The sequence below is a fragment of the Uloborus diversus genome, chromosome 4, assembly GCF_026930045.1.
Source record: "Uloborus diversus isolate 005 chromosome 4, Udiv.v.3.1, whole genome shotgun sequence".
In the NCBI taxonomy this organism is placed as follows: Eukaryota; Metazoa; Arthropoda; class Arachnida; order Araneae; family Uloboridae; genus Uloborus; species Uloborus diversus.
Window position 1 is genome coordinate 119,280,147 of NC_072734.1, and position 12,761 is coordinate 119,292,907.

The following is a 12,761-nucleotide window of genomic DNA, read 5'->3' on the forward strand; positions in this document are numbered from 1 at the left end:
TAAGTTTTTCAAAGACATTTATGGAATCTTTAATGAGTATTTCACTTCTGTGTTAAGAAATATGTGATATCTTTGAGTCTGTTCATATTGTATTTATTAGGAGTTATCATTACGTTCAGCAGCATGTGCAATTTTCATTGCTCTTAAAGTATTTGAGAGGGGCAAACAGGAATTCTGTTGTGAGACTTTCAACTTAAGAAAGTGTGCCTTGCATATGTATATTTGTAAAAAGCAATAAATGTAATGTATGTGTCAAATAACGAATCAAATGTTAAGGGTCTTACTTCCCCCCTCCCCCAGCGCATTTTCTCTTGACAGCTTTCAGGTATTCTTCAAGAACTTGCAATCACCCCTGAAACCTGTCTAAGGCTTTTCTATAATGATACGACAGCTAAAAATGCTTTAATATAATCTTTTCCAAGAAAAAAATCACAAGAAGGTCTTTTTTACAAAAATAAAGAAAATTCACAAAAATATTTTGCTTTTTCACAAAAATAACGAAATTTCACAAAAATATTTTGTCTTTTCACAAAATGAGGATCCAAAAAATAAAACCTGGATCGACCCCTGATATATATATATATATATATTCTTTTGGTTACTGTTTTATATTTGAATGAGTTAGTAATAGTAAAGTTAATGTAATGTGTCATAAGATTTAAGAAAAATTGGACAGTCACAAACTTTAAATTTAACATCTTAGTCTTCTCTCTTACATTTAAAATATTTTGAATGTGATAATATTAGTTGTACTCTGGCGCTAATATATCTATAACTTGAATTTATTGTCTTAAAAAATGTGTTTGTTTATCAATTGTCAAATATCTAAATTTGTTTACTACAGTAGATCCTCGTTTTACGCGGGTTTATTTTATGTGGTTTCGATTATACGCAGTTTAAGATTTGACACCTTTATTTTATTTTACGCGGATGAGTTTTGGTTTTACACGGATGCGGTAATGCAAACAGATAAAATTTTCCCCTCTTTCAAAATCCAAACTCCTAAAGACTACAGGTCACGCATAATCAACTGCATTTTGGCGTGCTAATAATTGAGTTTGGGCCACTGGAGACATTTTATGCAATTGGTTGCAGAGCTCTTTCCAGAAATAAAGTTATTAAACTCACCCAGTTCAGAATTCACCGGAAGAAGAGCTTTTAGGAGTGACAAAAGAGGCCAAAACCAACGAGGATACAATGTCGGTGACGCACAACCAAAAATGTTCACATTGAAAATTTTGAGTCATTCCTAGATAATAGAAATGATTTTTCTGATTTGTTAGTTAAGGCTGATCCAACCATGGAAATGACGCAAGGGATCACAGATGCGTTAATGCTCTGCAAAGAATTAGAGAAAAATTCTTAATGACTGCCAAAAGACTATCATAGCCAGCTCCTTTTTATAAACAGAACACAATATTAATTTATGTTTTCTTTATGCATGTTGTGCAGAAAAGTCGATATAAGTACACATTAAACTTATTATACAGTTAGTCATCACTAGAATGAAGTATTTTGTTATGTACGGACCCAAACCCCTATTTTAAAACTAGTATTAGGTCTCAATTTACACAGTTTTGATTTACGCTGCATTTCAGTGGAACATAACTCCCACGTAAAACGAGGGTCTGCTGCATTTGGTAGCTGAATATTAAAGTATTTGACTGAACCGAATATTTGGCGCATCCCTATAATCGTGTAAACTAGGAAAAGTAGCCTTTTTTTTTTTCAATTATTTTAAAACTGAAATTTTAGTGGCAAAAAAAGATTTGATCTTGTCTGAACAGCTTGAAGCAACATAGTTTATTTAAGAATTTAGAACAAAAATTAATCATGCATACGTGTGCTGCAGATATACACATACTGATTTTATTCAGACGTTTTTGGAATACATTATATTACTATTTTTCAATATTGAAGTTCAAAAATGCAATTTTAGACGAGTTTTAATGATGTTGACAGGGTTTGTACGCTCCTTCAAAACTCCTTCATTTTGGTTTTAACTCCTACCAAACTCCTTTTTTTAGTTCAAGACTATATAATCTTCCTCTATGACAGTAACTTAAAATACTTCGATCGACAAGTAACTTCATCACAAGGGCGATTGTATAAGGGTGATTTTAATGTAGTAATTGGGTATATATTTTTTTCCCATAAAGATGTGATTTACAAATTGATCGTAGTTAAGTCATAAAAATTGGAAGTGAAAATATTATTAGATAACTAAGACATTTCATAAGTGAAGTAAAACATGATTGAATGGTACTTGGCTATTTTATCAAGTTTTATGATGATTGTTTTTCCCTTCACCACAGCTGCAAATGTCAGGTTGTCTAGTTACTATTTAAATATTGAAAAATACATAAGCAGATGTACTATATTAAGTTATTGTGTTAACAAAAACAATAGTTTAGTACAGGGATTCTCAAACTTTTCTGACTCGCGGCACCCTTTAAAGAATTTCAATTTTTTCACGGCATCTAGTCTATCTCTATTATAAACATGAACATATCAAAACTCTCTCCTGGGTTTAGAAGCCCTATTGAAACAAATATATTAACTATACAGAACAATGCTGACTTCACTGAAAAGTGAAATTGTAGAAGTTTTGTTTCCAAAATGTTCAATATGTGGACCTTTCATATAGCAGTAGATATTAAGTCTAAAGTCTTATTCTTGTTTCACAAGCTGTAACATATTACGATCAATCTTAGACTAAGAAAATGCAGTTGTGATCTTTTGGCGTACACATGGCCCATGGGACACAAATTCTTGATCTCTGATGTAACACCGTAAAAAAAATCTCCTGGAGTTAGATTCGGAGAGTAAGGTGACTGCGGAAGTAGGTGATTTTCGTCATCAGAACCTTGTCAAAATCAATGACTAGAAAGATCATTATTGAGGAAATGGGGAATGTATGTTAGATTATAGGGTGCCCCTTCTTATTGGAAACTGAACGACCATTGACCGTAACATGTTATAGTGAGAGAGAGAAGATTTAGTCTTCAGACTTGATATCTGTCGCATTACGAAAAGTTCACGTATCGAACGTTTGGGAACCAAAACTTGTATAGTTTCTACAATAAAGTCATTGTTGATGCCGTATTGGTAATATTTTCTTTAAAAGGCCCTGCAAGCTCTGGAGGGAATTGCCACAAAACCCAGGTACTTTGCGGCACCCTTTGCCATCTCTTGCCCCACCCCATTGTGTAGCACACCTACTTTGAGAACCCTTGGTTTTGTAAATCGCAGTTATGATGTAGTAAAAAGGGTCGTCCACAAGTGATGTCACGTCTTGAGGGGGGAGATGGGTTCATGAAATTGTAACGAGGGGAAGAGAGATTGTGACAAAAAGTGACGTCACACAGTTATTGTAACAATATGTTTATAAAAAAAAATGATATGTGACAAGAGGAGGAGTTAGGTGAAGTGTGACACTTTGTGATAAAGGGGTTAGGGGGTCAAATATGTTGAAAAAAGTGCGACATCATTTAATGACTGCTCATTAGTACTCCTTCAAAATCTCATTTTACTTCTTCAAAACTCCTTCATTTTATTTCTGAAATTGAGTACGAACCCTGTGTTGAGGTAAGGGAGGTTTGAGGCTCTCCCCTGGAAATTTTTCGAACTTAAGTAAAACACCTTTGCGATCAATATTTGTTAGTGAGTATACATAGTAGAAAGTAATAAAAATCAATCTCCCTTGAAAATTTTCTGGATCTGCCCTTGATTTGCAGAAAGTTAATTTACTTAACAGATTACTTCTTTGGATTTGTTCTTTTTGTAAACATACTGTGATATACTTTCAATGCTTTCATTTTACGAATTTCTGAATTTTATAGGGTTCTTCTTGCAAGTATCAGCCTCTCAAGTTAAAGGAATGCATTTATGTACTTTATGCCCATATGCAACACCTTACAAGTACAATTTAGACCAGCATATGCTTGTACATAGTGGAAGAAGACAATATTTTTGTGTGCAGTGCAAGAAAAGCTTTAAACTTAAACAACATTTAACAAATCATTTAATGATTCACACCGGAGAAAGACCATATTCTTGTGATGTTTGTGGTAAAAAGTTCATTCAAAAAATTGCATTAAGAAGACATTCTTTTACGCATGCGAAATGATTCAAATGACTTTACTATCCCTTTACAATAGTTTTAAAGTACAAATGTGATAATTAATGTTTCAGTTTGTCTACTGATTGGAATTTTACTGTGTAAATTTTAAAATAAAATATAATTACACTCATGTCCAAAACTAAGGCTCCAAACATGTTGAGGAAGAGAATATTTGACATATGGACTGGTCAGCCCTCGAGGTCTCTGGATCTTGAGCCTATTGAATATGTTTGGAATGGTCTAGGAAGAGCCATTGCACAATGTAAACCCCTCCTAATACCAAGAGTTAAAAGCCGTGCTTTTGGAAGAATGGGATTTGTTTTTCGAAGCATTTATTGACACCCTCATAAACAGTATAAAACCTTGTGTACACGATGGTCACACACTATATTAGACAGGCTTTTTCCGAGATAAATATCTTTTAGCTCTGATTCATAGATATACCCCGTTTTTTAACTCTAAATCAATTTTTTCCCCATGTTGTTATGTTTCTATGTTTTTTCTCCCATTGTAACATAATCTCTGTGGCAACAGAGTAAATAGTTTTTCAGTTTTTGCAGATTATATGTTTGTGACCTCAATTTTGGACATGATTGTATTTGAGTTTATAACAAAATTGATGACCTTACAGTTCCCAGAATCATATATGTCATTAAAGTTATTCTCTTTATCTAAATATGTCTTTTAATAAAATCAACAACCATTAGTATGGAATTTTCGCTTTGATAAGCAATTTTTGTAGCAATAAATTTATTACCTCAATTGCTTCACACGGATATGAATAATTAAGTTGCTTGCATTACTATATACTATTGTTCACTTAAATTTTAATAACAAAGTTAATTTACCTAGCACAACACATAGAATTCATTTTTTTAACATTCTGATCATGGTTTTTGGGAGATTTTTTATAAAGTAAATAAAATTTTTGAATTCAGGTTTTTCACTCATGCAGTTGTTACCATAAGTAGGCATTTTTTTATATATTATAATTCATTTTATTGCTTATTCTTATCTCTTAGAAACATGACCCTAAACTAATTACAGCTCTGTTAACTGTCATCTTTCTTATTATCTGAGTGCTCTTGCCTTCATCACAACCTTTAATAGTTATGATGTGCCCCCATTTTACAAATATAGGTTTTACTTGGCACACAAAGGTTTTTGATGGTGACTCACAAAATAATAATGTATATACAATTATACATGCATTTGTTTGCAAAGTATTACCTTAACAATTTTTTTTTCTTCCAAAACTGATAAATAAGACATCAGTTAACACTAATCTTATGGTCAGTTTACCAAAACATAGTTCAAAATGATTCATCAGAAAGTTCAAAAAATATTATTTCCACTTAACATTGAAAATTTTTAGTATTTCTATTTGTTTTCTATAATACATGTTGATAATAAAGTTTTAGAGTGTTTGACAATTTGACATCAGTTTTCAGCTAAATATTAATTTCAGTTCAAAAAAGATGCTCTTATAAGGAAGTATGTACAACTGATTGTTATGCACTTGATATCAAATCCTTAAAATAATACTGGCTCAAATCCAAAAAGTAAAAAAGTGAAGTTTTTATATGTGTGTTTTTTAATGCTGTTACTTTAATCTTCCCAATACAGAATAAAGTTATCCAGTTACAGTAAGAAACATTATTCCATACCTGTTTTTTTTTTCTTTTTTTTTTTTACAACTCATTCATTTTAGTTTGGTTGCTTTTGTTTGAACTAGTAAGGTTGATGATTCTTTAATTCCTATAGCTGAATGTTTCACACTATTTTGAAAACATATTTTAAAAACTGCATAAGTTGGAAAAACATTGATTTTGAAAAAATGAAAATAAATGCAACATACTAAGTTAAAGATGGTATATGTATAATTTTCGAACTCATCCATGAAAATATTTCTTTTTTAGGGGAAATGGTGGTTTCAATTTATAAACAATGACAATAAGTTATTTGTAATCTCTAGCTTTATTACTTGTGATAATTTAAAGTGAACTTAAAGTTTCATGTGATCAACTGTCCAAAAAAATTTGAACATCCAAAATTCAGTTTCTGTACTTTTCAATCAGACGACCTTTTTTTTACCGCGCCTAAATATGTAAAATACGCTTTTTTTGTACAAGTTTAATATTAATATTTAAAATATTCCTTTTCTTCAAATAACTTATAAAATAAGTTAAACTTTTAAGAAGATTTTGATTTTTCTCTTGTAAAAGAGAGAATGGAGGAAGGAGAAACAAAAATTACTGTTTTTTAGTTATGTGGTCATAATGTTAAAATGAATTTTTACAGGTTTCCATGTTCAAACATCAGAACCTTTAAGTGGTAATGCTACCTTCCTCTGTAGCATGTGCTCTTATACGACACCTTACAAAAGCAATTTAGATCAGCATGTCCAGACTCATAGTGGAGAAAGAAAATATCTTTGTCCAGTGTGCAATAAAATGTTCCGTAGAAAAGACCACCTCAAGAACCATTCCATGATCCATACTGGGGAGCGTCCATACTCATGTCATATATGTGGCAAAAAATTCATTCAGAAAGTCTCTCTCAGGCACCATATTTTAATTCATTTGAGTACATAAATAAAAAAGTTTTGGTTGAAAAAATGTTTCGTTTATTCAGTTTCAGACATCTGGTAAGAGCTATTAAACACAACAACGCCGCAAAATGTCTCTTCTTGGAGCAAAAGCATTTTGATAGGGTATGATGTGAGAAACTTGCTTCTGAATTTTAGAATCAATGATATGATTTTAAAGTGAAAAATAATTAAAAACTTTTTTAAACCTTCATTTTAAGGAATTTAAATAATATTTTGAAAACTTGCATAGATTTAAGTTAGTTAATAGTAAATGATGTTTCTATTAATATGTTTTGAAGTTCAGCATTCATTTTATTATTGTTTTCAGTTCCTAAGACCTTTTTGGATCACTTTCTAATTTTATAATAACTCATACTTGCGAACTTTACTGTTTTTAACGGAAGACTCCCATTTTTTGTTCCCATCTCCCGATTTCCCTTTTTTACTTCTTTTTCCCGTTTTTGCAACCAATCATTAAAAAGTTTCACTTTCTTCTAAATAGTTGGCGCCCTTTTCTAGTCACCTATCAACGTCAGGAGAAAATAATATTTCCAACTTAATAACTTATTTTGTAAAAATTTATTTTCGGAAGCTTTCCATGTTGCATGTTCAACAAAACACATACTTTGCTGAAAATTGCAGCAGATTTCAATCCCTTTGCATCTTGAAAATATTTCCATTATTTTGAAAGTTTGAAGTTATTTTAACATGTGCTACCCTATACCTACTTATTTTATATTTTATTTTCATAAAATATTGATTTCTTTTGGGGGATATTAGTAATTAAATTTTCATAGCGACTTTTTTGGTAGAGACTATGAAATGTACGAAACTTTGAGCACATTCACTCATTATTTGGTTTCTCCTTTGCAGTATTTTTTATTTTTCTTTCTGTACCAATGAGCTTACATCTGAGAAAAAGCCCCATTTCACTTTAAATTTAGTATTTATGTTATTTAAAAAAATAATTTAATAATTTTGTTGTGAAATATGTCGCTGGTGAGTCATCTATATACTTCTAGTGGAGAATCTCCTGTTTTTTCTTCTTCAAAGGTTGGCAAGTATGATAACTTTTCCTCATAAACAAAAGCAGTTTTTGTAACAAAACATTTTAAAAAATGTTATCAACTTTTTCCATTAAACTTCAATTAGAGTGTAAAGTAATTTTTTTAAACATACAATACAATCAATTACTTATTTTAAAGATGCAGCATTCACTTGTCAAATAAGACACTCGTTTGGGGGGGGGGGTCCAATTCACAATTTTGTCGCATTAGACTTGCTGGGGAATGCTTAATGCAGGCCCTGTACTCCCTTAAATGGCAGGTTTGAGCGAAGCATAATTTTATGCCATTTATAGACACAAACAAGTTTTTAAAAAATAAGTTTTTGTTTAAAGCCATGTTTTGTAGTTGACAAATATTTCATGCCATTTGTCAAGTGTTGTTGACACCAACCTCTCAAGACCCTTTTTATTACTTTACAGCATGTAGTTAAGTAATTTAACAGAAGGGAACAAATTTCAGAGTTTACTGCAAAAAAAAAAAAATTTTAGCTACTAAAAATATAAATTGAAATTTCAATAAATCATCTTGAAATGAATGGACTTTCGAGACTCAGAATTTCAAAAATCTTAAGTACTTAAGAAAATGGTAAAAGTATGGCAAAAAATATCAAACAATTCTCAGTCATATTAGTAGTTAGCTTACAGGTATCAAATAATTAAGGCAAAGAATAACTTTTACAAAACTTTGAAGATGTGTCCATTGCTCTTCAAATAAGTTAAATTACATAGCTGGAAAATATTCTTTGTGCTTGCGTCATAAACCTTAAAAACAACTATGTCAGTATGCCTAAGGAACGAAATTTCCTTTTGTAATATTGTGTTAAAATTATGTCACAAAAAAAATACAAGTCACTTAGAACAAAGAAGGTAAAAAGAGTAAAGTGGAAAGTTTATTTTTATGGAGGGAAAAAACCTGATCAATCTTGATTGCAACAAACAAAGACATCTGACAAAACGAAAAGTGAATCAGTTAAATAGTGGTAGTTAGCTCTAAACAAAATAAAACAAAAAATTGGTTTCATGCAAAGACATTCATATATTTTTTTAAAAAGAAATATTAATACAGAAAATGTTTTAAAGCATGGAAAGAATCAAAGTGCACATTCATTACTTTACAGAAAAAATCTACGACTCAAAGATCTTACTTATGAATTAAATAATAGTAAGGATCAATAACTACCCAACGGTAAATAAGAATTAACAATTACAAAATGAATGACGATTTTTATCTGTACCACCTTTATTCAAGTAAAAGCACTAATGAAACAAAAGAAAGGGACTAAAAACTTTGCTGTATTTTTTGATTGGAAGCAAATACACTGAAAATGATGCACTCTTCAAACCTTAAGAAACATGCAAGCAATACCTAACACAAATTACATTTTAGAAATGAATCTTTATGATGCATTATTAATTTCCAATCATGTTTGACCATTCAACTTAAATATATTCAACCTGCTTTTTTGAAAATTACCCAGCAAGTTATTGAAAATTCAAAAAAAAAAAAAAAATGTGTATAGATATTGAATACATTGAAAATTTTAAATTTTAAGAATTCAAAATGCCAATCACAATTAAAATAAGTTTTCGACATACTGCAGAAGAAACATCCAAAACAATTTAGCTAAAATAAAAGTTTTATCTCAAGATATGTTGCTACAGAGAAATAATTACAATTTCAGTGTAGTGAAAAAATCTTCCAAAAATTAAAGCACTAAATATCACTTTTCTAAGAATTATGATCATAAATTTTTTAAGGCAATTGAAAAAAAAATAAAAATACATTCTTTCGTATTGAATATTTTGTTACACAGAAAAGGGCTTTTTTAAAAGGGTTCAGAATAAGCAAAATCTACTTTTTCTCTTTTTATTATTTTAATTACATATCAAGTGATCTTGTATGAGTAATTAAATGTCTTTTAAGGGATGGTTTTTGATTGAAACAACGAAAACAAATGTTGCAAACAAATGGTCGCTCACCAGTATGAATCCTCATGTGAATTTTCAAGTGATCTTTTCGGCGAAAAGATTTGTGACAAAAGTTGCAACCATGAGGTTGTCCAGCGAGATGGAAGCCAGTCTTTCTAGGACTCAAAAAGCTAGGATTTTGCAAATGCATTTCCCATTCAGCTGAATCTAAAAGAAAAAGGAAAGTTAAATTTTATTGATAAAAATATTTAACTTTGGCTTATAAGTTTTCAAAAATTTTAATGGAAATAATTTCATTGATACATGGAAGTTTATAAATTGGTTTTATCCAAATTTAACCATTTAACGCATTAATGATCCTCACACAAAATATACACTTGAATCAATGAGTCACTAACCCCTAGCTGCTGCATGTGTATATATATATGCGCATTGCTCAGCAGATATGCCTTTCTGAAATAATATATCATTGTGCTGCTAGCAGTAATATTGTTGGTACCATGCTAAACTAAAGAATGTGAAAAATCGCGAAACGAGTTTTTCAAATTCCATGGTTTGCCGTAATACTCAAAAAAGACTACCCACTGATTATAACTACTGCAAAAAAATTAAAACATTAAAAATTACTAAATGTGTCAGGTAGAAAAAAAATACTGTTTTGGTTCTCCTGATAAGTGTCAATTTTCAAATTCGTTTGTTAAGCGTTCTGCCGACTATATTATTCCCAAAACTTATGAATATGACATTTTGACATTTAATTTCTTTCTTTTATTCCTCATTTTGTGAAAGTAAACAGCTTTTAGGAAGCAAAACTAGCACTCATTTCCCCCCTAATGCATCACATAAATACGCCCACCCAGGGCTGGATTACCAGATATACAACTGAGGCTTGCCTACGGGCCCATAGGTTCTAAGGGGACTCAAAGAATCCTGAAGGCGAAAAATGTTCTCTTTTCCAAATGCTAACAAATAAACACAAACTATAATGCTGTTAATATATAATCACAATATATAACTTTATACTGTGATATAATAGTGTATAAAGGAAAGTGCGAAAGCATTTTGTCATACTTTGGTTCAAAATGCTATAAAGATGAAGCAGAAAAGGTTAAAGAATTTTTATGTAATATTTTCGAAGTAAAATTTTAACTTACTCCCCCTCCCCCTTCTCAGGATTTTTTTCTTTTGTTAAATTTTAGCCATAACTTTCTTTTTTCTCACAAACTGATAACTATTAAAAATTTGTTTTTTTTTTTTCTTCTAAACGTTGTCCTAAGGCTGAAATGATCTTTTAAATAACAGAATACAATACTAAGCAGTTTTCATAATGCACTCAAAAGGACAAAATAACCTTTCTGGGTCAGAAAGGACAATTTAAGCATTCCTGTAGTTTCGAAAATTCCAAGAAAATGACACACAAAGAAGAAAAGTGTGGCTCAAGTTCATGCTAGAATTTCTTATCATTATCTAGCTTTCAATCATAACTGAGTGTTCAAACATGCGTATTTTTCTTATTGGGAAAGTTTGGTTTGAAATGACTAGAACGCACTTTTCTTTGTTTGTGGTGTCATTTTCTTGGAATTTTCGAAAACTACAGGAATGCTTAAATTGTCCTTTCTGTCCCAGAAAGGTTATTTTATCCTTTTGAGTGTGTTATGAAAAGTACTTAGTATTTTTTAAAAGATTCTGTTATTTTATTCTTTTTAGTGTAAATGTATTTTAGAAATAGAATAATTTTACCATCACGAAACTTCACCTTATTTTTGCATATAAATGCTCGGTACTTAAAGGGGAAAAAAACTGTATACGTGTCTAAAACTTTAAGCAGTTGGCACTAAAATTTAAGCCTTGTTTCTCTAGGATTTATGCTTGCTAATTTCATCCTTGCTTCAGAGAAGCTTTGATTCAAAATTTTCATTATGATTGCTTTTAACATTACTGTTGCAAGGCAACAAAATTTGTAACAATGGGTTTTATATTTAAACATTCAATGGGGAAATAACATGCAATTTGCTATTTTCCATCCTAACCAAAATAATTTTATTTCACAATTTTAATTTTTCAGCCTTAAGCTGTACGTCAAGATAAAGCAAATCATTTAGTGAAATTCAGAAGTCTCTAAGTAATCTAGTTACTAAAATATAAGCAAAACCAAGCCTCAGATTACTCCATGACAATCAGGCCAAGTACAATAAAAGTGCTTAAAAAATGTAGTCATACTTGAACAAAGTCATCTTTATTGGTTAGTTTTAGAAATGTATCACATATGTTTTTGTCAGTTCTTAACAATAGACAGCATATTTCTTAATAAAAAATATAATTTGTGTTGGCTGTTTGGAAGCGTAAAAACATCTTATGTTTCCCAAGATTCAAGCTAAGGAATAAAGAACACAGCAAGTTACTTATTTACCTTTACCTTATATAAATCCGTAGGGTTGGGTCCAAATGAGAGATCACTGTGACCTTCCAAACATTCCTTCATTCGGCAAATTCAGATACAATATTCTAATTTTTTTAAAACTTGTTACAATGATTTCTAATGTCTCTTCTCATTAGATCCAGGCAGATACGTGTGTGAACTCATATTTTATCAGTCAGTACAATTCGGTGTTTCATTCGGTAACTTGAGAATTTTTTCCCTTCCAAAAATTTACCTTTGGGGTGTCCTCGCCAAAGGGGAGAAGGGCTACACTCCCCCATTTTCCATAAAAGGAGTCACCAATATCATTTTAGTGATATAAAAAAAGTAAATCCTCCACAGTATTAAAAGGTTGAAGTTTTGAATACAACATCAAGGTTGAAAAATTTTCCAGGAGAGGGTCTCACTTTTCTCCGCACGCACCCCACCTCTTAGCCGTAGGCCTTAGGTTCCACCGCCCGGGGGGTCCGCGTAGCGGGCCCCCCGCACGGCTGAGTGCGGCGGTCGATAGTCGTTTTCTATTACAGAGAGGACACCCAAGAAATCGAGACAGATTGATATCTGTTCTCAACATGGACGGGGTGTCCTAGTTTATGTTTATGCCGTAGTTTATAAAATGCAGTAGTTTATAACC

At 31.1% G+C, this 12,761-nt stretch overlaps 1 protein-coding gene across 1 annotated transcript in view; it reads right to left on the bottom strand.

Annotated features, from left to right (window-relative positions):
• Nucleotides 1–12,761, bottom strand: part of LOC129220798 (zinc finger protein 45-like) — a 58,109-nt gene that overhangs the window by 4,096 nt on the left and 41,252 nt on the right. The window contains exons 6-7 of the mRNA XM_054855229.1: nt 10,780–10,793; nt 9,760–9,915 (exon numbers count right to left, since the gene is read on the bottom strand). Of these exons, the coding sequence (XP_054711204.1) occupies nt 9,760–9,915; nt 10,780–10,793 (170 nt within the window). The remainder of the gene's footprint in view (nt 1–9,759; nt 9,916–10,779; nt 10,794–12,761) is intronic.